The following is a 23,900-nucleotide window of genomic DNA, read 5'->3' on the forward strand; positions in this document are numbered from 1 at the left end:
GTCACCCGATGGTCTCTTCATCACAGCACAAAAGCAGTCTCAAGCGATGAAACACCTTCTGCCAAAGAGAAGTAGCACTTGCCGAAAGCTACTACTGAGCCATCAGTGAAGCCACGCAAACTGTGGCTCAAGTGTAAGCACCCGTCGTCTCAGTGTGAAAAGCACGCAGACGGAAAAACCCTGGCCGGGCAGCAGAAACGTTCCTGACATGCCCAGTCCCGTGAAGAGGAGCCCAGAGCTCACCGTTATTCACGGCCCAGAGCCAAAGAAGGCTCGATTTGAGGCACACAGTGTTTCTCCCCTCTTCCCCAATACTGTTCATCGTGAATGGGACATTGTTCAAAATGTTGCTTCTGTGTGTATTACTCAAACAAAGATTGTTCTCACAAAAGCGCCCATTGTACAAACATGGGACGCTCACACATTCTCAGAAAAAGGGTCATTTCCTCATCACGTATCTCCTATAGCGAGCGAATCAATAAGCCTGCTGTCCCGCTGCGTGAATGTGTGGCAAGCCCTCACGGGCGTGTCAGACTGGGTTTTAAAAACGATCAAGCACAGTTATATGATTCAGTTTGTATGCCGGCCACCTCGCTTCACTAGCATACTGCAATCTGTGGTTCGACCACCGATGCGGCGGTGTTGCGTGCAGAGATTCACAGTCTCCTAGCAAAAAAAACGCGATAGAGACTGTCCCAGACTGCGACACACACAGCCAGGTTTACAGCTGTTATTTTCTCGTTCTGCAGAAAGACGGCAGGCTTCGGCCCATTCTAGATCCGAGACTCTTGAATTGCGCGCTCACAAAGCGCCCATTCAAAATGTTAACTTAGAAGCAGATCTTAGGACTGGTTTGCATCAACAGATCTGAAGGATGCATACTTTCATGTACAAAATGCACCACATCACAGGCTTTTGAGTTTTTGAGATGCCTATCTCAAAAATATCAATTCAAAGTCCTTCCTTTCGGTCTGTCTCTGGCTCCCTGTACGATCACAAAATGTAATGATGCAGTGTTCACCCCATTGAAAATGAACAGTGTACGTGTTTTGAATTACCTCCATGATTGGTTATTACTAGCCCAATCAGAAGCACTACTGAGCGAACACAGAGACTTGTTGCTTTGCCATCGGAAAAATCTGTGTCTGAATGTCAACTGGGCGAAAAGCACACTTTTCTCCAGCCAGCAAATCTCTTTTTAGGGGTTCATCTCAACTCCATGAGCATGCGCGCGCACCTCACGAACAAGCCCATACAGAACATTCTTCTGTGTCTGTCTCAGTTCAAACTGGGAGTTATACTGGGTCAAATTTTCAGAAGAAATGTGGTGACCACAGATGTATCCAACACAGGTTGGGGGTGCAGTGTGCGATGGACGTCTGACTTTCGGCACCTGGACAGGTGTGAAACGGGCGTGGCACATCAACCACCTAGAACTACTGGCTGTCTTTCTAGCTTTGAGAACTTTTCATTCCGACATTGTGAATCACCATGCTCTGATTCGTTGGACAACACAACAGTAGTGGCATACATATATCACCAGGGCAGACTCTGATCGCCACAATTAATGAGCATGACACAACGCCTCCTCCAATGAAGCGGGCGTCATCTACTCTCATTGTGTGCAACACGTCCTGGGCCATCTGAATTTTGGAGCAGATCTGTTGTCACGCCAGGGAGCATTACCAGGGGAATGGAGACCCACTTCAGCAAAGCAGAAGTTGACATATTCGCCTCCGCTGAGAACGGGACTGTCCCCTTTGGTACTCCATGTCCCAAGCCCCGCCGGCGAAACACAAGTATGCGTTTCCCCTGGTGCGCCTCCATCATTCAGTCATCAGCAAAGTCCGAGTGGACATGGAAACAGTTCTGTTAATTGTGCCCAATCAGCCCTGGTTTCTGGAGATGATAGAAATACAAGACAGCCCTCCATGGGAAATACCTCTGAGGAAAGACCTTGTCTCTCAAGCACATGGCACGATTTGGCATCTCCAGCCAGAGCTGTGGAACCTACACATGTGGCCTCTGAACGGAGCACATCGGATGAGCCAGAATTGGCTAATTCGGTGATGAACACCATTTTACAGGCTAGAGCACCATCCACGAGACACCTCTATGCAATTAAATGGTGCTTGTTTGCAAATTGGTGCTCCTCACATGGTAAAAAACATTTCATATTTTGCAACCAGATTTGTGTAAGGAACAGACTAAAATGTAAGTCGTTATTAAATTAAAATGAGTTTGGAATGACATGAGAATGTGTAAATGATGACAAAATGTTCATTTTGGGGGTATTTTAATTTATTAATGAATTTGTTTTGTTTCTGAATATTTGAGCCCAGTATGAAATAAATTATGAAGCAGCTTAAGCAGGTTACGTCACAAAATACTCATTTGGGAATCTCAGTATTCAAGAGAGATAAAAGAATCTCCTTAACCTTGAATCAGCTCACTTATGTCACATTGTAATTGCCTCAAAAATGAGGTCTTGATTTTCCAGACCCTCTCAAAGCCTTAGAAGGGAGCGCCTCTGCTCTGTAAATTATCAGCCTGTTTATTCTCTATTTGATTATGACACAGGCTGATAACCTCGTTGAGCTGGAGCATGGCTGCTTCACCAGCCATCAGAGGAGAATCTATTAGTAACAGCTCTTGCCATGAACTGCCAGTGGAAACAATTCACAGTACTGTTGCCCTCTGAGTCTCTGGGGAATTGGGATTCAGCAGTCAAAAGCACATATGCCCAGTCAAAGAGGAAAATGAGACTTGGTGTTCATGCTAATGTGGAGAGAAGCTCACAGGAAACACATAAGAGCATTTCAAATCTCTTGTGATCTCTCCTGGGCTATGCTGCATCTCTCTCTGAGGATTTTGGGGGTGATTCTTCATAGCTCTTCTGTTCTTTGCCCCTGACTGAAATAATTACCCCACCTTTGCTATCTGAGTAGACTAAATAAAAGCAACAACTCTATGAACAGTGCTTTCATATAACGGAATATGTTACCCGATCCTGGTTTTAGATGGATTTAGGGGCACTTTTTTAGCTGGCCAGGCTGTGAAACCATATTAAACTGGCTTAGACCAGCAAACCAGCTTATTAAACCAACTAGTTAATTTAAATGAAAATTCTGAAATTATTTACTCAATACCCTCTTGTTATTCCAAACATGCATGAGGTTTTTTATTCTGTAGAACATAAAAGGTGAATCTTTCAACAAAATCACGGCCACTTGTTCTCATACAATGAAAGTAAATGAGGACTGGGGCTGACAAAATGACAAAAAGCACCATAAAATGACAATAAAAGTAGTCCTTACGAATTGTACATGATATTCTAAATCTTCTGAAATCATAAGATAGCTTTGTGTGAGGACGACATTTAAGTCGTTATTACGCTCCTCCAGTTTGATGCAATCACTGAGTCAGTGATTTGACCTCGAGAACCGAATGAGAATGATTTGTGAACTGGATCAACCGATTCGTTGAAAAGATCCGACACATAAGACTTAAGTCAACATGTTCCTTCACAAAGCTATCAGAAGGATATTGCGCTATTCCTTTAAAGAAGGCAAAAAAGGAAATGGTCAGGAAAAATGGCAGTCAAAAATTCAGTAATGGAGTGGTTTTTTGTGTTGAATTGAGCTGCTGTTATTGCATTGAAACATTAATTTATTATTAAGAAATAAAAATGATCAGTTTGGTGGGGCTTTTAATGTTGGCAGAGAATGCATCGACGATACAGTTAAAAAAAGAAATAAAAAAATAAAAAAGAAAAGAAAAATCTTTAATTACCTCTCTCATCTGCTATGAAGCGGCTCGAAACTTTCAATTAATATGGAAACACTTAAGCCAGGTTCAAGCACACATACTAAAATCGAAACAATGGTGCCACCAAGCGGATATTAAATGAACTGCTCTCAAAGACACCGGTGAGGTATCACTGTACATAACGCTAGCCGCACAATGCATATTTGAAAACTCTTGAAAGAGGAAAATCAGCATAATAATATACAAGTATACAAAATAAATATGTATAAAACACATTATATAAACACAACAGCAGAAAATACAGAAATGTTAAACGGAAAACAATAATTTATAAGGTGAAAAAGATGTATTACCAAAAGAGCGATCAATTAATATAGATTGTTCTATTAATTATTTTTTATAAATCCCTATTAACATACCAAAACAAATACATACAAATATATTTTATAAACATATCGTTATGCATATATTATTCTAAAAATAGGCTTATTTTTTGTCAGTATTTTGCTTGTGTTGTGTTGTGTTTTGGCCTCTAGAGGTCCTCATGGTGCTCTCATGCCCAGTTTTCTCTACTTGTAATGAGTGTTGTTAGCTTCACGTGTTTCGTTCAGCTGTGTGTATTTAAGTGTCTCTGTCTCCTAGTTCCTTTGCTTGGTGTTTAGTTGTTCTGAAAGTCAGTTGTCTGAGTAAGTGTTCGCTAAACTCTGTGACGTTTGATTAACTCTGCCCTTGGATTATACTCCTCTGGAGTTTTTGCTTTAAGATTTTTGGAATTCTTTGAATGCTTTTGTGGAATGCCCTTTTTGGACTTGTTTTGTTTTTGAGAATTACTTTTTGCTGTTTTTGCTCCAGCTGTCGATTTTTATTGCTTTAATTTGTTTTCCAGTGGCTCAAGGTTTGAGGGTCTGACTTTCACGCAGGAGACCCGAGTTCAAGACCCGGCTTTGACAAACACCAAGCCAAGAAACTTTGAGACAGAGACACTTAAATACACACCGTTACATGTGAATCTTATAACACTAATTACAAGTAGAGAAAACTGGTCATGAGAGTACCATGAGGACCTCTAGAGGCCACAACACAAGCAAAATTTATAATTGTTGCAAAAAAGGGTTTTTTTTTTTTTTTTTTTTTTTTTTTTTTTTTTTAATTCTTTGATTTAATGTACTAGAAACAAAATCATATTTCTGTCCTGCATTTTTATTTTTTTTTTTTTATTTTTTTTTTTTTTATATATAGAGTATTGGCTTAAGTATTTGTTTATAGACCTAAATTAGAACTTTATTACCTTTTAGTATACTTTCAAAAGTCAGTTGGTCTTAATTACTCCAGTATTTTTTGAGAGGAAATGAATGTGTACACAAATTCTCTCAGAAGTAATAGAACATCTACTTGAAAGTGCAACAGTGGTATTGTGAGATTGGAACACTACTGTTAAGTTATAAAGTAGACCTATATACAAAGCTTTGGCAATATCAGGTGAAAATGTGGTCCGATGTATTTTTGATCCTCACTTTTAGATAAATTTCATTTGTAGGATAAGCTATATAATTTTAACTGAAAGACACAAGTTTGACAGTGTTTTATTTATTTGATTTTTTTAAATCACAAACCAAAATTGTAGAAAACACTCTAGTTATACTTTGTTCCCACAATCTTTTTAAAATGTGTTGAAGTTGTAAAGTGTATTTCACAAAACCAAACTAAATTTGAGGGTGTTCACTCTCAAAATAAATAATTTTATGGTTTACACATTACAATTTCATAACACAATTATATTAAACTGCACTGAGTAATCTTTAATACAATAAAATACAACATTTAATATTTTAAGTTTAATTACCTAATTTAATTTGGGTTACTGATCAGAAGGTCGGGGGTTCAAGCCCCAGCACCACCAAGATGCCACTGTTGGGCCCTTGAGCAAGGCCCTTGACCCTGTCTGCTCCAGGGGTGCCGTATCATGTCTGACCCCAGCTTAGCTGGGATATGTGAAAAAAATAATTTCACTGTATATGTGCAAATGTATAACGTGATAAATAAATATAATTATTATTATAATTTTTTTTAAACACAATTCAATTTTATGGAATTTCATTATGAAAATGAAATGAGTAAATCTTGAAAATAGGCTAAAACAATTTTGAGTGCAGGCTATAAATTTAGGCAGCCTATTTGTAATACCATCTTTAACTCTATTTGTTGGGAAAAGGGCTAATAAATGGGACTAATAAACCTAGATCAGATGACAGTAGTCTTGTTCATTTCCAAATATAACATCTGTAGGGTTGTGTATGTATAATGAGACATGCTTTCATCAAGCCTTTGTGATGCTACACAATGATTTCAGAAGATGGGGAACAATCAAATATGCTCAGCTGTGGGCTCTCAGTGATGGTGCTATAGCCTGCTCAGCCAATCACGCTTTCATATGTAAATAAGGCAGGAGGGCATATTTGCTGATTGGTCCTCCCCAGACTTGCCATTGTCCTTATCAACAGGCTCTCTTCATTGTTTTTGTTGTGGTCTGCATTGAGATTCAGTGTGTGGGCTTGGTATAGGGTTCTGAGTGAGGGAGCTTTGAAGGGAGCCGAGAGGGGGAGTGGCTAAGAGGAAAAGAGGAGAGAGTGGGCGGGATCTAGACACAGGCTCGCTGGAGTAGAGTAACCTTGGCACAGGTTCGGCTAACGGCTACGGAAAAACGGCCCCAGACCGATGCTGAGTCAGGTAGCGGTGGGGTCACATCCTGTACGGCTTGGACCCTCCAGAAATTATGGAGGAACTAGAACATACCTGTCCACTGCCACAAACGGTGAGACGTCTGGCTTTTGTTGTCATAAATAAGGAGGGACGAAAAGAGGTTGGATCACTCTCTTTTTTCAATCTATCCTATACTTATCTCTTTTTGCCTCTTTGTGCCGCTGTCAATGTGAGGTTAGGCTCAGATCCTACACAACAGCAGCTAAACAAAGAGATGTGTTGTACTGAGTATCTGAGTGTATGCTCCTGTGTGTGTTTGAGTCTAGCAGATGTTGTTTTTAAAGGGGAAGGAGAGCCAAAGGAGATGTTAGGCTTAATGACAGCCTCTGTCACTATTCACTTTTCATTGTATGGAGGAAAAAAAAGATGCAATGAAAGTGAAAGGTGTCTGAGACTGATTTTCTGCCTGACATTTCCTTTTGTATTCATCGGAAGAAAGCAAGACATGCAGGTTTTGAACAACATGAAGGTGAGTAAGTGATGACAGAATTTAAACTTTGGGTGAGCTGTCTCTTTAAGAGCGAGCAATTGCCAAAGTCACTGTTACAGATAGTGTCCAGATTTCATCTTTTTGCAGGCTGCCCATCTGTTATGATGCTCCTCCTCCTCACCTTGTACAGATCTCTGGGAAAGGTCCTCAGCATCTTATGAGCTGTCTACTTTCCTATGGGAATGAATCATGCATTGCTCTTTTTTGGAGCTCCATGGCAAGTTTTTTTGCAATTAATAATCAGACCTCACACCTACATTACACTGCAACACTATCCATGATGCTATGTGGGCCTCATTGGAAATGCATGTGTACCAGCTGGGTGTGTTTACTGTTGACAAGACTCCGCCCACGTTTACAAAAATAAAAAAGGGACATTACGGCCAGCTGTCACACCAAGAAGTAGTCACAAATGTGAGATTTCAGTAACTATCAGGTTATGAGTCAAACGTCCTATTGCATAAATACTTGTTTTCCCTAGCAGAGGTTATGCATGTTGATTTCGAACTTCTAGTAAAAAAATTTATTTTATCCTCCAAACTGAAATTCCTATCTCATCATATTTTTTGTAATAGCTCTTGAGAACACAATAAAACCACATTTGCATACATTAAGGCAAGGGTCAATATTATGAAGGTAGATTTTAACCAAAAGGTTGAACTGTGTCGGGTTGGGACAGGTCACATTGATATCGTTCTGATATCTCTGTCAGGTTGGATGGGGACCGTTGGTGGATAGCCATTTTCAGGTCTCTCCAGAGATGTTCAATTGGGTTCAAGTCTGGGCTCTGGCTGGGCCACTCAAGGGCATTCACAGAGATGTCCCTAATCCACTCTTGCGTTGTCTGGACTAGGTGTTCATTAAGGATATCTCTGTATTTTGCTGCATTCAGCTTTCCTTCAACCCTGACCAGTCCCCCAGTCCCTGCCACTGAAAAACCCCCCCACAGCATGATGCTACCACCACTATGCTTCACCGTTGTGATGGTATTGTGCAGGTGATGAGCAGTGCCTGGTTTCCTCCAGACATGACTCTTCAAATTGAGGCCAAACAGTTCAATCTTCATTTCATCAGACCAGAGAATCTTGTTTCTCACAGTCTGAGAGTCCTTTAGGTGCTTTTTATATGTCTTGCACTGAGGAGAGGCTTCGGTCTGGTCACTCTGCCATAAAGCCCAGATCGGTGGAGTGTTGCAGTGATAGTTGTCCTTCTGCAAGTTTCTCCCATCTCCACACATGATCTCTGGAGCTCAACCAGAGTGACCATCAGGTTCTTGGTCACCTCTCTTACCAAGGCCCTTCTCCCCCAATTGCTCAGTTTGGCTGGGCAGCCAGCTCTAGGAAGAGTCCTGGTTAAGAATTATGGAGGCCACTGTGCTCTTGGGAACCTTCAATGTAGCCAAATGTTTTTTGTAGCCTTGCCCAGATCTGTGCCTCGACACAATCCTGTCTCTGAGCTCTGCAGGCAGTTCCTTTTGACCTCATGGCTTGGTTTTTGCTCTGTTATGCATTTTCAGCTGTGAGACCTTTGTGACGAGGAGGGCGTGGCCGGGCCTTGATGACGCACGCCCGGTTTTTAATTGTTGTAATCAGCTGGGAGGGGGATAAAGACGAGCCGGGAGCGCCAGTTCGAGAGAGAGTGAGACACACACGGCTGCTGTGTGTATGTGCGTCTATGTGGTTTATGTTGTTTTAAGTTGATTTATGTCATTAAAGTTATGTTGACTGTTCTGCCAGTTCCCGCCGCCTCCATGACCATTCTGAACTAGTTACACTGGTGCCGAAACCCGGGAAGGAGTCACTGTCAGAGAACCCTCACCACTGTTGGAGGGTCACGACGCTGAGGAGGTATGGTACAGTGGTACTGGAGCGGTTCGTCAGGAGGCAGAGGAGCCCGCTGCCATTTGCCAGGAGACGGAGAAGCTGCTGCCATCCTTCAGGGGGCAGAGGAGCTCACTGCTGGCCGCCTGAAGCAGAGGAGCCGCTGCCGTCTGCCAGGAGGTGATGTCCAGTGCCATCGCCCGGCGTCGCAGAGGACCGCTGCCCAGCTGGCCAAGGACCAGGCGACAGTGTGTCTGAGGACCGGCAAGCCACTTTTTCTATCTCTCTCCCCCTCACTCCTTCCCTCCCCCTCTCCCTCCCCTCATCTCTCCCAGGGCTCCAGAGAGGCGGGGAAGACCTGCCGGCAGAAGGACGGCCGGAAGGGCAACACCTCCCCTTCAGGAAGTCATTCTGGTGGCGACTCAGCCTGAATCAGGCGAGGGAGGAGTGTGATGAGGAGGAGGGCATGGCTGGGACGTGAGGGTGCACGGCTGGCAACGAATCAGCTGATCAGTGGGAGAGCGAGATAAAGGGGAGCCGGAGACGCCGGTTTGAGAGAGATAGAGATGCATGCGGCTGCGCTGCATGTGTGTCTGTGTTTGTTTGTTTTATGTTGTTTTAAGTTCATTTATGTCATAAATGTTGACTGTGTTGACTTTATGTTGACTGTTCAGCCAGTTCCCGCCGCCTCCTTGCTCATCCTTTACCTGTTACAAGCTTATATAGACAGGTGTGTGCCTTTCCAAATCATGTCTAATCAATGGAATTTGCAACAGGTGGACTACAATCAAAGTGTAGAAATGTCTCAAAGATGATCCAGAGAAATGGGATGCACCTGAGCTAAATTTCAAGTGTCAGAGCAAGGGTCTGAATACTTATGTCAATGTGATCTTTCAGGTTTTTTCTTTTCAATAAATTTGTAAACTTATCAAAAATCTGGTTTTGCTTTGTCATTATGGGGTATGGAGTGTAGATTGATGTGGAAAAAATTAATAAATAATTTAAAGCATGTTTACCATAAGGCTATATATATATACAGGTGCATCTCAATAAATTAGAATGTCGTGGAAAAGTTCATTTATTTCAGTAATTCAACTCAAATTGTGAAATTCGTGTATTAAATAAATTCAATGCACACAGACTGAAGTAGTTTAAGTCTTTGGTTCTTTTAATTGTGATGATTTTGGCTCACATTTAACAAAAACCCACCAATTCACTATCTCAAAAAATTAGAATACATCATAAGACCAATAAAAAAAACATTTTTAGTGAATTGTTGGCCTTCTGGAAAGTATGTTCATTTACTGTATATGTACTCAATACTTGGTAGGGGCTCCTTTTGCTTTAATTACTGCCTCAATTCGGCGTGGCATGAAGGTGATCAGTTTGTGGCACTGCTGAGGTGGTATGGAAGCCCAGGTTTCTTTGACAGTGGCCTTCAGCTCATCTGCATTTTTTGGTCTCTTGTTTCTCATTTTCCTCTTGACAATACCCCATAGATTCTCTGTGGAGTTCAGGTCTGGTGAGTTTGCTGGCCAGTCAAGCACACCAACACCATGGTCATTTAACCAACTTTTGGTGCTTTTGGCAGTGTGGGCATGTGCCAAATCCTGCTGGAAAATGAAATCAGCATCTTTAAAAAGCTGGTCAGCAGAAGGAAGCATGAAGTGCTCCAAAATTTCTTGGTAAACGGGTGCAGTGACTTTGGTTTTCAAAAAACACAATGGACCAACACCAGCAGATGACATTGCACCACAAATCATCACAGACTGTGGAAACTTAACACTGGACTTCAAGCAACTTGGGCTATGAGCTTCTCCACCCTTCCTCCAGACTCTAGGACCTTGGTTTCCAAATGAAATACGAAACTTGCTCTCATCTGAAAAGAGGACTTTGGAACACTGGGCAACAGTCCAGTTCTTCTTCTCCTTAGCCCAGGTAAGACGCCTCTGACGTTGTCTGTGGTTCAGGAGTGGCTTAACAAGAGCAATACGACAACTGTAGCCAAATTCCTTGACATATCTGTGTGTGGTGGCTCTTGATGCCTTGACCCCAGCCTCAGTCCATTCCTTGTGAAGTTCACCCAAATTCTTGAATCGATTTTGCTTGACAATCATAAGGCTGCGGTTCTCTTGGTTGGTTGTGCATCTTTTTCTTCCACACTTTTTCCTTCCACTCAACTTTCTGTTAACATGCTTGGATACAGCACTCTGTGAACAGCCAGCTTCTTTGGCAATGAATGTTTGTGGCTTACCCTCCTTGTGAAGGGTGTCAATGATTGTCTTCTGGACAACTGTCAGATCAGCAGTCTTCCCCATGATTGTGTAGCCTAGTGAACCAAACTGAGAGACCATTTTGAAGGCTCAGGAAACCTTTGCAGGTGTTTTGAGTTGATTAGCTGATTGGCATGTCACCATATTCTAATTTTTTGAGATAGTGAATTGGTGGGTTTTTGTTAAATGTGAGCCAAAATCATCACAATTAAAAGAACCAAAGACTTAAACTACTTCAGTCTGTGTGCACTGAATTTATTTAATACACGAGTTTCACAATTTGAGTTGAATTACTGAAATAAATGAACTTTTCCACGACATTCTAATTTATTGAGATGCACCTGTATATACACACACACACTGGCTGCCAAACATTTGGAATAATGTACATATTTTGCTGTTTTGGAAGGAAACAACAAAATTCACCAAAATGGCATTCAACTGATCACAAAGTATAGTCAGGACATTACTGATGTAAAAAAACAGCACCATCACTATTTGAAAAAAAGTCATTTTTGATCAAATCTAGACAGGCCCCATTTCCAGCAGCAATCACTCCAACACCTTATCCTTGAGTAATCATGCTAAATTGCTAATTTGGTACTAGAAAATCACTTGCCATTATATCAAACACAGTTGAAAGCTATTTGGTTTTTGTGTTTGTTTTTGAGTTGCCATAGTATGCAATAGACTGTCATGTCTTAAGGTCAATATTAGGTCAAAAATGGCAAAAAAGAAACGGCTTTCTCTAAAAACTTGTCAGTTAATCTTTTTTTTTTAAAGGAATGAAGGCTATACAATGCTTGAAATTGCCAAAAAAAATTAAGATTTCATACAAAGGTGTACACTACAGTCTAAAGGACAACTGGCTTTAACAAGGACAGAAAGAGACATAGAAGGCCAGATGTACAACTAAACAAGAGGATAAGTACATCAGAGACTCTAGTTTGAGAAATAGACACATTACATGACCTCAGCTGACAGCTTCATTGAATTTTACAACAGTTTCATGTACAACAGTAAAGAGGAGACTCAGGGGTGCAGGACTTATGGGAAGAATTGCAAAGAAAAAGCCATTTTTGAAACAGAAAAACAAAAAGAAAAGATTAGAGTGGGCAAAGCAACAGACATTGGACAACAGATAATTGGAAAAGAGTGTTATGGATCTTAACCCCACTGAGCATTTGTGGGATCAGCTAGACTGTAAGGTGCGTGAGAAGTGCCTGACAAGACAGCCACATCTATGGCAAGTGCTACAGGAAGTGTGGGGTGAAATGTCACCTGAGTATCTGGACAAACTGACAGCTGGAATGCCAAGGATCTGCAAAGATGTCATTGCTGCACGTGAAAAACTTTTTGTTGAGAACTCTTTGAAGTAGTTTAAGAAGTTCTGAACATTTTTTTTTTTTTTCAAATTATAGGTCATTTTTCACGTTATAAATGTCCTGACTGTACATTGTGATCAGTTGAATGCCACTTTGGTGAATCAAAGTATCAGTTTCTTTCTATAAGAGCAAAATCTGTACATTATTAAAACTTTTGGCCACCAGTGTGTGTGTGTGTGTGTGTGTGTGTGTGTGTGTATACATACACTGTATATATTGATTGTTATTTAGATTTTGTTATTTAGATTTTTTCTTCAAGGTATGATCTATACATTAAATAACTTTTATTTTATTTTATTATTATTAACTTACCCTGAGAAATTTTCACTGGAAACCTGCAAAACCCTGCAAATGTTTTCACTGTGTCTATAGTTTTTTTTGTAATGTTTTGTATTTGTGGCAATAGGAGTTGAATAGGTTAAAATAGCTATGTTATGTATGTCTCTCTTTTTCCACTATGCTGTGCTGCTGTGGATCCATGTCCTCTGGTCTGTAGAGAGTGACACCAGAGCCTACCACTGGACAAATCAATATCAGAGGCCTGATACACAAATTGCTTTGGAATCAATAAGTCAGATAAAAACCACTGTTAGCTACAAAGAGGGAAACATTTTTCAGAAGGGTAATTAGGGTCATCATATCAGCAAGGTGTTGCCCAATTTAACTCTTAACAGTATATTATTACAATTAGAGAGGCTGCATGCAATGTCTTTTTATTTCTTATGATTTTAGACAAATCAATCTATTTTCCATCTTCACTCCAGACTCTAACAGAACCAGCAATATTTACGACATACACGAGTTGTGAGTGCCGGGCACCACATGAGAAGCTAACCTGTGTGCAAGCTCGACTTGGAACACCTGGTTAGTACTGCTTTCCTCCTTTTTCCTCTTCATCATACTAAAGATTCATATACTGTCTAATGTTGATGAGTTGAGATCCTTAAACTGATCCCAGATCAGTGAATGCTTCCTGGACACCCCACCTCTGGGACTGGGCCCAGTGAGATTAGATTCAGGGATTCCCCATTTATAAAGTGACCCAGATTCTCACAGTCACTCATCACAAAGCTTCTACATACCAGAGTTCAAGTGGGCAATAATTACTAAGAAATGAACCCAGAAGAAAAAAAAAATTAAGAGGTTGCTTTTTAAACAATCTCCTAATCAGTATTTTTGTGTTGTTTTACAGTAAAAAATATTTAAACATCCTTACAAGATAAATTTCCTTGAGAATTAAAACTGCATACATATTAAAGTGATAGTTCACCAAAAATGAAAATTCTCTCATCATGTACTCACCCTCATGCAATCCCAGATGGGTATAACTTTCTTCTGCTGAACACACACAAAGATTTTTAGAAGGATATCTCAGCTCTGTAAGTCCATTCAGTGCAAGTGAATGGTGGCCAGAACTTTGAAGCTCTAAAAGGACTTAAATATTCATCAGTTTCTCACCCGCACATATCATATCGCTTCTGAAGATATGGACTGAACCACTGGAGTCGTAAGGATTACTCTTATCCTTTAAATGCTTTTTGAAGCTTCAAAGTTATTGCCACCATTCACTTTTATTGTATGGACCTACAGAGCTGAGACACTCTTCTAAAAATCTTTGTTTGTGATCAGCAGAAGAAAGAAAGTCATACACACCTGGGATGGTATGAGGGTGAGTAAATGATTAAAGACTTTTCATTTTTGGGTGAATTATCCCTTTAAGACTGGTTTTTGAACTGGTCTTGAATTAAGTTTGTTCTCACACCACTGACTATTATTTCTCGTTATATAGCATAAATATATAAAAATTTTGTGAGCTTTATGCTTATTGGACATCGCAGTTATGTTATATTTATATTTTGTCAACATTATTTTCAAATGTTTCTCATAAAATTTCTCAGGAGAAATAAAAGAGACACAAACGAGACCACTTGTTGACATTCAGTAAGAGTGTAGAACCAAATTAATGTGGATAGCATAGTCCAAATAATTTGATCTTCCAAGTATTGGATGAGAAATGTTCATATTGAAATCTCTGACTTTTGATTAGCCTTTGGCATCTTTGCAAATCTGAACACAATTTGTGACGTTGAGATCTCTTCTGAAACTCAAGGGTCTTTTTTCTCAGAAAAATATGAGAAGCAGGAGACTTATGCATATTTATTATCTACATTTGATCTCCATTTAATCTCATTGCTGTCTAGGAGTGGCAAATGAGATATTCAAGAAATCACATTTGTTATTTTTCTTTCCTAAGGGAAGGGATGAAAAGGAGAAGGGGTGAATGTTTTTTATGTCAATAAGAGATATACTGATCTCGACACCAGTTACTTGATTAGCTCTGTCAGTAGTTTTTAAATGTGTGTGAATTTTCCATGTTCAGTTGACAGGCCGGTGCGAATCTATGCAGATGGCATCTTCGATCTTTTCCATTCTGGTCACGCTCGTGCCCTGATGCAGGCTAAGAATCTGTTCCCTAATGCCTACCTTATAGTTGGAGGTATGGACATACAATTTACTTTGAACTGAGAGGTCATAACCTGCTGAAATATGTCTGCTCATGTATGTGTGTATGTACAGGTTTAACCTCCATTGTGGGGACCAAATGTCCCCACAAGGATAGTAAAACCTGAGACCACCTACACTGTGGGGTAATGGCTTAGTAAACATACTAAATAATGTTTTGTTTTTTTGAAAATGTAAAAATGCAAAAAGTTTTCTGTGAGGGTTAGGTTTAGGGGTAGGGTTATGGGATAGAAATTATCGTTAGATCTGTATAAAATCCATAGATGTCTATGGAAAGTCCCCACGATGATATAAAAACAAAACGTGTGTGTGCGTGTGTGTGTGTGTGTGTGTGTGTGTGTGTGTGTGTGTTTGGGTGGTTTACGAGGACATTTTGTTAGGTTACAAACTGGTAATTACAAGGGTATTATGCTATAAATGTGGTTTATGAGGACATTTCTAGTGTCCCCATAATTCAAATCGCTTAAAAACATACTAAACAATGTTTTTTTGTGAGGGTTAGGTTTAGGGGTAGGGTTAGGGTTAGGGGATAGAATCTATAGTTTATACAGTATAAAAATTATGTCTATGGAGAGTCCTCATAAGGATAGCTGCACCAACGTGTGTGTGTGTGTGTGTGTGTGTGTGTGTGTGTGTGTGTGTGTGTGTGTGTGTGTGTGTGTGTGTGAAGTATGTAGTGATGACCTCACTCATAAATACAAGGGCTTCACAGTAATGACAGAAGACGAGCGGTACGAAGCTTTGAGGCACTGTCGCTACGTTGATGAAGTTTTGCGTGATGCACCGTGGACTCTGACTCAAGAATTTTTAGAAAAACACAAGGTCAGTTATTTAGTCACTGTGTTTACGTCCTAGCAGAGTACATTACTTGTAATTCCTTGTGGTTAACCCCATGTATCATGCTCTCCAGATTGACTTTGTGGCACATGACGATATCCCATACTCCTCTGCTGGATCTGAGGATGTATACAAGCATATCAAGAAGGCAGGTAAAGAAAAGTTGTCTTCGCTAAAGAGTATGGTATGTTTTTGTTAAGACCTGGTCTAACATATGTGAGTGTCTCAGGTATGTTTGTGCCCACTAAAAGGACAGAAGGGATCTCAACGTCTGACCTGATCACCAGGATAGTGAGAGATTATGACGTATATGCCAGACGCAACTTGCAGAGGGGCTACACCGCTAAAGAACTGAATGTCAGTTATATCAATGTGAGTGAACAATTTGTTATGGATAAAATTAAGATAAAAAAAAGCCCCGCCATTTTTATCTTGTCCTTTATTCAAATTACAGAATTAAAATAGATTGCAAGTTATGACTATTAAAGAAAGCCTTGCTGAGCTAACTTTGAACTCTTTCTGGAAAGGAAAAGAAGTACCGTCTGCAGAATCAGGTGGACAGGATGAAAGAGAAAGTGCGGACGGTAGAAGAAAAGTCCAAGCACTTTGTGTATAGAGTGGAGGAGAAGAGCCACGATCTTATCCAGAAGTGGGAGGAGAAATCAAGAGAGTTCATTGGGAACTTCCTAGAGCTCTTTGGCCCAGATGGGACATGGGTAAGCCTTTGGCTTCAATTGCAAATTGTATGTTTGGTAAAAAGAGAAGCATTTGAGCTTATGTCTGTGAAGGGTTTAATCTGTTCAGATCTTTGTAGAATGTCAGGTAGGCCTTCGTTTTTCATTGTTTAAAGACATTTCGTCACATATTCAAATGGCTGCATCAGTTGTTGGGTTGATGGGAATATGGAGGTAAAATGGCACTGGCTAAGAGGTAGATGAATTCTACAAAAGTCCTGACAGCTAATATCCCATCGATAACGAAGAAACCGTTTGAAGAGAGGTTATCGATTCAATACATTCTGTACCTCAGTATCAACCACAAATCTCTTCAAAAGATTCTGTAGGTAAATATTAAACATGCATTCAAAACAACTTGTACGTAGGTTTGGACTAGAGTCGTTCTGCAAAGAAGAGCATGAAAAATTCCTAAAGCAAGAACAGAAGGTTGTGAAAATGCCAAAATAATTTCTAAATATAGGCATAAATGGTGGCCAAATTTTTTTTGTCAATCTATGAAATTCAGAACATTAAACATGCATTCAAATTCACAGAAATATATATTTTTTTTCATGCAATTTGGAATGCCCAATTCCCAATGTGCTTTTAAGTCCTCATGGTCACATAGTGATTCGTCTCAATCCGGGTGGCGGAGGACGAATCTCAGCTGCCTCTGTGTCTGAAACCGCCAACCTGTGCATCTTATCACGTGGCTTGTTGAGCGTGTTGCCCTGGAGACATAGCACGTGTGGAGGCTTCATGCCGCAGCATCCATGTTCAACTCACCACGCGCCCCACTGAGAACGAGCCACATTATGGTGACCATGAGGAGGTTACCTAATGTGACTCTACCCTCCCTAGCAACTGGGCCAATTTGGTTGCGAGACCTGGCTGGAGTCACTCAGCACAGCCTGGGATTTGAGCTAGTGAACTAGCGAACTAGCAAACTCCAGGGGTGGTAGCCAGCATCTTTTACCACTGAGCTACACAGGCCCCCCACAGAAATATATTACGTTTACTGCAGTTGTGTTAAAGATGCACTCAGTAATTTTTTGAAGTTTGTCAAAGTATGGATTACACTGACACCTAGTGGCCCGGATTCTGCATCATTCAAACACAGTAGTTTTCATTTACCAATGCCATTGTAGAAATTCACTATGCACAGTAAGCCAGGTTTAATTTAATCCATGAGTGAAAGTGTCCAATAACAGGGCAGTTACTGAGATTAAGCAAGTAGTATTTAGCTGGTCATGTGATGCTAACATGGCTGCCCCATGAGGTGCCCCTGCCCCATGTAGAATAAAACAGCTTTTATAAGGTTACTGATATGACTGAACTGTTCATCTCACAAATGGTCTTATACATATATTTCAGAATTACTATTAATTTCTTTAGAAGTTAATCTTTGAGGAAATAAATTACTGAGTGCGCCTTTAACTTCTTTCCCTTAGGAAGCAAAAAACAACAACAAAAAACAACTGTTATTGGGTACACAAATCCTTAGGATTTATGTGGATGTTTTGTATTAATTGGTCCTAATATGTGATGCGATCTTTAACTAAACCACAACACAAACACAGACTGCAAAATAACAAACTTGAATACCTTTTCAATAATGTATTTTCTGAAAAAAGCATGTAAATATTTCTGTCATTATTCACTGTTGTTTTGCCTTGTGTTTTGCCCCGTCATCTGTTTCCCTGGACTACATTCCCCATAATTCACTGCCCTCATCACTGCCAGCTGTTCCCAATTGTTTTCACCTGTCTTCCATTACCTCATTTATCCTTGTGTATATAATCCCCCGATGTCTGCTCTGTCTTTGTCAGTTGTTGTGTTTTCTCTAGTTCATGTACCGGTTTCAATGTTTGTTTTGTTTCCGAGTTCCTAGTCTTGCTTTGTTCTAGTGTTTACCCTGTTATTTTATTGATTTATTTCTTATTAAACTTGCTGCACCTAGATCCTGCTCTCGTGACCTCCTTCAAATGTTACAGAACAACTGACCACCAAAAAAAAAAAATATATAGCAGCTTCTATTAGACAGTTGTGCCGGGCAAATGTACCCATTAGCGAGTACTCACTTCACTTCTGCGCCATAGCCAGCCTCACAGGTTGGGAGGATTCCGACCTCAAATCCATATACTGGATTGGACTAATGTTTCACCAGTGAAGGGAATTGCCTGAGGATAGTTACCTCACTTGGAGGGAATACGTGAGGTTAACCCTTGAATCCTCCTCTCCCTACACCAATCCCTGCTCCATGCCTTGTCACAGCCACACCTGAGTCTGCTCCACACCTTGTCACAGCCACACCTGAGTCTGCTCCATGCCCTGTCACAGCCACGTCTGAGTCTGCTCCACGCCCTGTCACAGCCATGTCTGAGTCTGCTCCACACCCTGTCACAGCCACGTCTGAGTCTGCTCCACGCCCTGTCACAGCCAACAAGCTTGAAGCCTCGTCCGTTCCAGAGCCAGCGTTGCCAGACTTGTCCGTCCCAGAGCCACCGTTGCCAGCCTCGACTGTCCCAGAGCCTATGCCTGTAGTCTCAACCATCCCAGAGCCAATGCCTGCCACGGTTAACGAGTCAGCGCCCATGCCTGCTATGGTTAACGAGCCAGCGCCCATGCCTGCCACGGTTAATGAGCCAGCGCCAATGCCTGTAGCTTCGACCGTCCCAGAGCCAATGCCTGTAGCCTCAACTATCCCCATAACCATGCTCCCAGCTGTCCAGAAGAGGAGGAGAAGGAAAATGACACCTTTTCCCCAGTCTCAGCCAGTGTTCACGACCACAGTAATCGTTCCCATGTCTCTGCCCATGTTCACGACCACGGAGGTCGTTCCCGAGTGTCTGCCAGTGTTCACGACCACAGAGTGATCTGCTCTGGTCTCCTTGGTCTCATGGCCGTCCACCTGATCTGCTCTGGTCTTCTGGGTCTCCTGGCCATCTGCCTGATCTGCTCTGGTCTCCTTGGTCTTCTGGCAGTCCGCCTGATCTGCTCTGGTCTCCTGGGTCCCCTGGCCATCCACCTGATCCACTCTGGTCTTCTGGGTCTCCTGACCATCCGCCTGATCTGCTCTGGTCTCCTGGGTCTCCTGGCCGTCCACCTGATCTGCTCGGATCTCCTGGGTCTCCTGGCCGTCCACCTGATCTGCTCTGGTCTCCTTGGTCTCATGGCCGTCTGCCTGATCTGCTCTGGTCTCCTTGGTCTCATGGCTGTCCACCTGATCTGCTCTGGTCTTCTGGATCTCCTGGCCATCTGCCTGATCTGCTCTGGTCTCCTGGGTCTCCTGGCCGTCCACCTGATCTGCTTGGATCTCCTGGGTCTCCTGGCCGTCCACCTGATCTGCTCTGGTCTCCTTGGTCTCATGGCTGTCTGCCTGATCTGCTCTGGTCTCCTTGGTCTCCTGGCCATCCACCTGATCTGCTCTGGTCTCCTGGGTCTCCTGGCCGTCCACCTGATCTGCTCGGGTCTCCTGGGTCTCCTGGCCATCCGTCTTTGTCAGTTGTTGTGTGTTTTCTCTAGTTCATGTACCGGTTTCAATGTTTGTTTTGTTTCTGAGTTCCTAGTCTTGCCTTGTTCTAGTGTTTACCCTGTTATTTTATTGATTTATTTCTTATTAAACTTGCTGCACCTAGATCCTGCTCTCGTGACCTCCTTCAAACGTTACAATTTCAAAGTGCAGGGTGGAAAAAGAATGTGAAACCTTGGATTTAATAACTGGTTATAGGCAATAACATTAACCAAACATTTCCTGTAATGTACAACAGTTCCTGCAACTGTAACTGTATTTATTAGGTCTCTTTTTACACGGCTCAATGGAATACTTGATTCTGATTGGTCAATCACGCCAACCATGGTCTGATATTTTGGAATAATGACTGCACATCTGGGGATAATGTGCTATCAGGCTGGTCATCCAGATATTCGGGTCAACTTTCCTACTTCTTGTATCATTCTGCGATCTCTATAAGTAAGCTAATAAAATCAATAATTTTATAACTCAAATCAATATTTAATTTATTTGGTAAGTAGTTGTGTAATACTGTAAGTGGGATAGTGAGCGGTCAGATGGCCATTTTGTAAACACCGACAGAACTGCAAACCAGAGGTGGAATTCAGCTGTTTCTGGAGACTTCGCTGTTTTTTTTCCCTCACATAATACCGTAATTTCAACTCAAATCATTATTTAATGTCCATTTAATAATTTACTGTATTTTGTAAGCAACCATCTAATAAGCAGGATAATCTACAGTCTGCCAGTGATTATCACAAAATAAACCACCCTGTCTCTATTTAGTTTCAAATCAAATCAAATCAAATCACTTTATTGTCACACAGCCATATACACAAGTGCAATGGTGTGTGAAATTCTTGGGTGCAGTTCCGATCAACATAGCAGTCAACATCAACATCATTTGTGATTATGACCAGCTTACTAGTTTATTCCTTACATAATACACCATGATCACACTACAAGTACTACAACCAGACTTTTTTCCTTTTAATTTTTCTCCAGAAGCAGATGTTTCAGGAACGGAGTAGCCGAATGATCCAGGCTTTTTCACCGCGCTGCTCACCCAGCAGTAGCCCTCCAAGGGACTTTTCTCCATCCCGTTCCCCATCGCCCTCCTCTTGCTGGGCCATGCCCAGGACCTCTCCACCCTCTTCCCCAAAGAGAGCGTCCGCCTCTATCAGCAGCATGAGTGAAGGTGACGAAGATGAAAAGTGAGGAAATGGACCATCAAATTCTCACATAAAAGACTGCACTTTACCCTCACACATATACACACTAAAACACACTGGCAGTGTTGATTGGTCCAAAAAACTACCCTCATGGGAAAATGTAATATACTGTACACAGCACAGGGTTCTTGAAGTCCTGTTTAGTAATGCTGGTATTGCAGCAAATATTTGAAAGCCACTGCAGACCCTTTCTATGATGAGAACAGATTTAACAGACAGAGGTTTAATGAAGCTGCTCAGTTATGTCATCAGTGTGTGGGCCAACCTGGAAGGTTAATTCGCCATAGGTTCTCTCTATACTTTCAAATGGGTTTTTAGAGTAACAGATTTCCAATTTTACAATAGTGAATTAGTGTGGTTAACAAAACTTAGAAACTTAGAGGTCAAGAGGTCAGCGGTATGACTTTGAGGTATGACTGGAATTTATTTTGTTGAACAAAACGGGAAAGTCTCTATAAGTAAAGTTAACAAACAGATCTTATTTTACTTCTTAATTGAAAACCACAATTCTAAAAGTCTAGAGGGAAACCCATGGCTTGGAAATGCTAATTCTCTTGTGGGTTTAGGACTACAAACTGAACAGCTCTATAGAGGACATCGACTGTTTGAATCATTCTGTCCTTTATTGCTCAGGTCTGACTGGAACATAGGCACTGCCCTACTGTAACATACACCCCTGTTCATTGTTTTCACATTGTAATGTCTGATCCACCCCATGAATACGTTTTCATGCAAATAGTGCACATGAGGGGAGTGCTAGCATTTGTTGAGCTGTTTGTGCATGAATTTGTAATAATCATTAACCTGTTTCTGTTTCTTGTATGTTACTGCTGCCTTAAAGGAACAGTTTGCCCCAAAACTTAATATGTTTGTGATTATTTACTCACCCTCAGATTTCCGAAACCTGTATGACTTTATTTCTTGCATGGAACACAAAATGGTTTGTTTATAGCATAATATATAGCTGCTCTTTTCCATACAATAAAAGTGATGGTGACCACGGCTCGATAAGAAAAAAGAAATCAAGATTTTCAGTGAATTACAACTTAAATTTCAGTCTGTTTTTCACACAAAACTATCGTATGGCTTCAGAAGACTTGGAAAGCAGTACAAAAGTCATAAGGACTACTTTTATGATGTTTTAAGGTGTTTTTGTACTTTTTGGAGCTTGACAGTCCCTGGCCCCCATCAACTTTCTGCTTAATTTCTCCTACGGTGTTCCATGTGTAATGAGAGCCAGCTGGTACGTGATAGCTGTGCGATAGGTGTAAACCTCACTCCCCTGGCCTCAAGAGGCACACTAGCGACTGACGCTAGAGGCTTTAGCCTTAAGACTCCTCGTTAATGCGCCCGCCTCCCATGCCGGCTGACGCCAGTTCGATTCCCGCTCAGAATGGGTCGAGCAGGACCAGTTGCAGTGGTGCCGTGACCCGGATGAGAGTGAGTGTAACGGGAGCCAGCTGGTACGTGATAGCTGTGCGGTATGTGTAAATCTCAGTCCTCTGGCCTCAAGAGGCACATTAGTGACTGACGCTAGGGGCTGTAGCCTTTAACCTCCTCATTAGCCGCTCGGAATGGGTCGAGCAGGACCAGTTACACATGGAAGAAACCACTGATGGTGGTTGAGGAGAGTCCCCTATTCACTGTGTAAAGCTCTTTGAGTGTAGTGTCAGAAAAGCGCTATATAAATGTAAAATTCATTCATTTAAGTCATACAGATTTGGAAATATGAGTGAGTAAATTATGAAAAAATTTTAATATTTGGGTGAACTATTCATTTAACCTCAGAATAAAGCTGTGGCCCAAAAAAAAAATCCCATCAAAGATACTTAGGTCTAGCTGCTCTCAGATCAAATGGACTCAAACTGAGAGACTAAACGTAGAGGGAATAGAACACTAGATCTAAGCTGCTCACTCTACCACTAGTCCTTCATTATGTAATCCCACCTGTCTTGTCTACTTACAGTATGTCATTATATGTATGCACATGACGGTCACAAAAGTCAGTATATGTAATCAGCATGATGTTCCAAACCCGTATTACTTTTTTTAATCCGTGGAACACAAAAGGAGATGTTTGGCAGAATGTTAGCCTCTAGGCCCAGGTATACTTTGTTTTTGTGCGTTCCGAATCGGATTGCGCCCAGTGGAATGCTTTGCCTTTCAAAGTACACTCTTATGACCGAGAACAAATTTGAACGCGTTCGACTCATGCGCACTATGACTGCTTGCTTTACGATACTCTTTTAATGTAGTCAGCGGCAGGTGTATGCAGTGACGATGTGCATAGCAAGGACTGGCCGTGTGTCGAGAAAATCTGGGCCGCATGCGGACTGCGCTACTGATGATGAAATTTGCGTCAAGCATACTGTGCGTAGAGCAATGACCAACACGGACAACCAAAGTATACTTTGTCCTTCAGTCACCTTTCACATTCATTGTATGGAAAAAGATGTAAAGAAAATTAATGGTGATTGAAAATGAAAATAAGTCATACAAGTTTGGAACAACATGAGGGTGAGTAAATGATGACAGAATTTTCATTTTGGGGTGAACTATCCCTTTAAATGTTATGAGTTACT

General features: G+C 41.4%; 1 protein-coding gene across 4 annotated transcripts; it reads left to right on the top strand.

The window, feature by feature from the left end:
• The first annotated feature begins 6,347 nt into the window (after nucleotides 1-6,347).
• LOC127434359 (choline-phosphate cytidylyltransferase B-like) lies at nucleotides 6,348-23,787 on the top strand. 4 transcript variants are annotated; one of them, XM_051687045.1, is made up of 8 exons: nucleotides 6,348-6,580; nucleotides 13,261-13,360; nucleotides 14,877-14,993; nucleotides 15,690-15,841; nucleotides 15,930-16,008; nucleotides 16,086-16,228; nucleotides 16,384-16,572; nucleotides 21,092-23,787. In XM_051687045.1, the coding sequence occupies exons 1-8, from the start codon at nucleotides 6,542-6,544 to the stop codon at nucleotides 21,302-21,304; spliced, it is 1,032 nt and encodes a 343-aa protein (XP_051543005.1). In that variant the 5' UTR covers nucleotides 6,348-6,541; the 3' UTR covers nucleotides 21,305-23,787. The 4 variants fall into 4 exon arrangements, with proteins under 4 accessions (XP_051543005.1, XP_051543006.1, XP_051543004.1 ...); XM_051687046.1 differs by lacking the exon at nucleotides 6,348-6,580 and adding an exon at nucleotides 6,966-6,997; XM_051687044.1 differs by lacking the exon at nucleotides 6,348-6,580 and having other exon boundaries at nucleotides 13,031-13,360.
• Nucleotides 23,788-23,900: the final 113 nt, after the last annotated feature.

The sequence above is a fragment of the Myxocyprinus asiaticus genome, chromosome 44 (genome assembly GCF_019703515.2).
Source record: "Myxocyprinus asiaticus isolate MX2 ecotype Aquarium Trade chromosome 44, UBuf_Myxa_2, whole genome shotgun sequence".
NCBI classification, from domain to species: Eukaryota; Metazoa; Chordata; class Actinopteri; order Cypriniformes; family Catostomidae; genus Myxocyprinus; species Myxocyprinus asiaticus.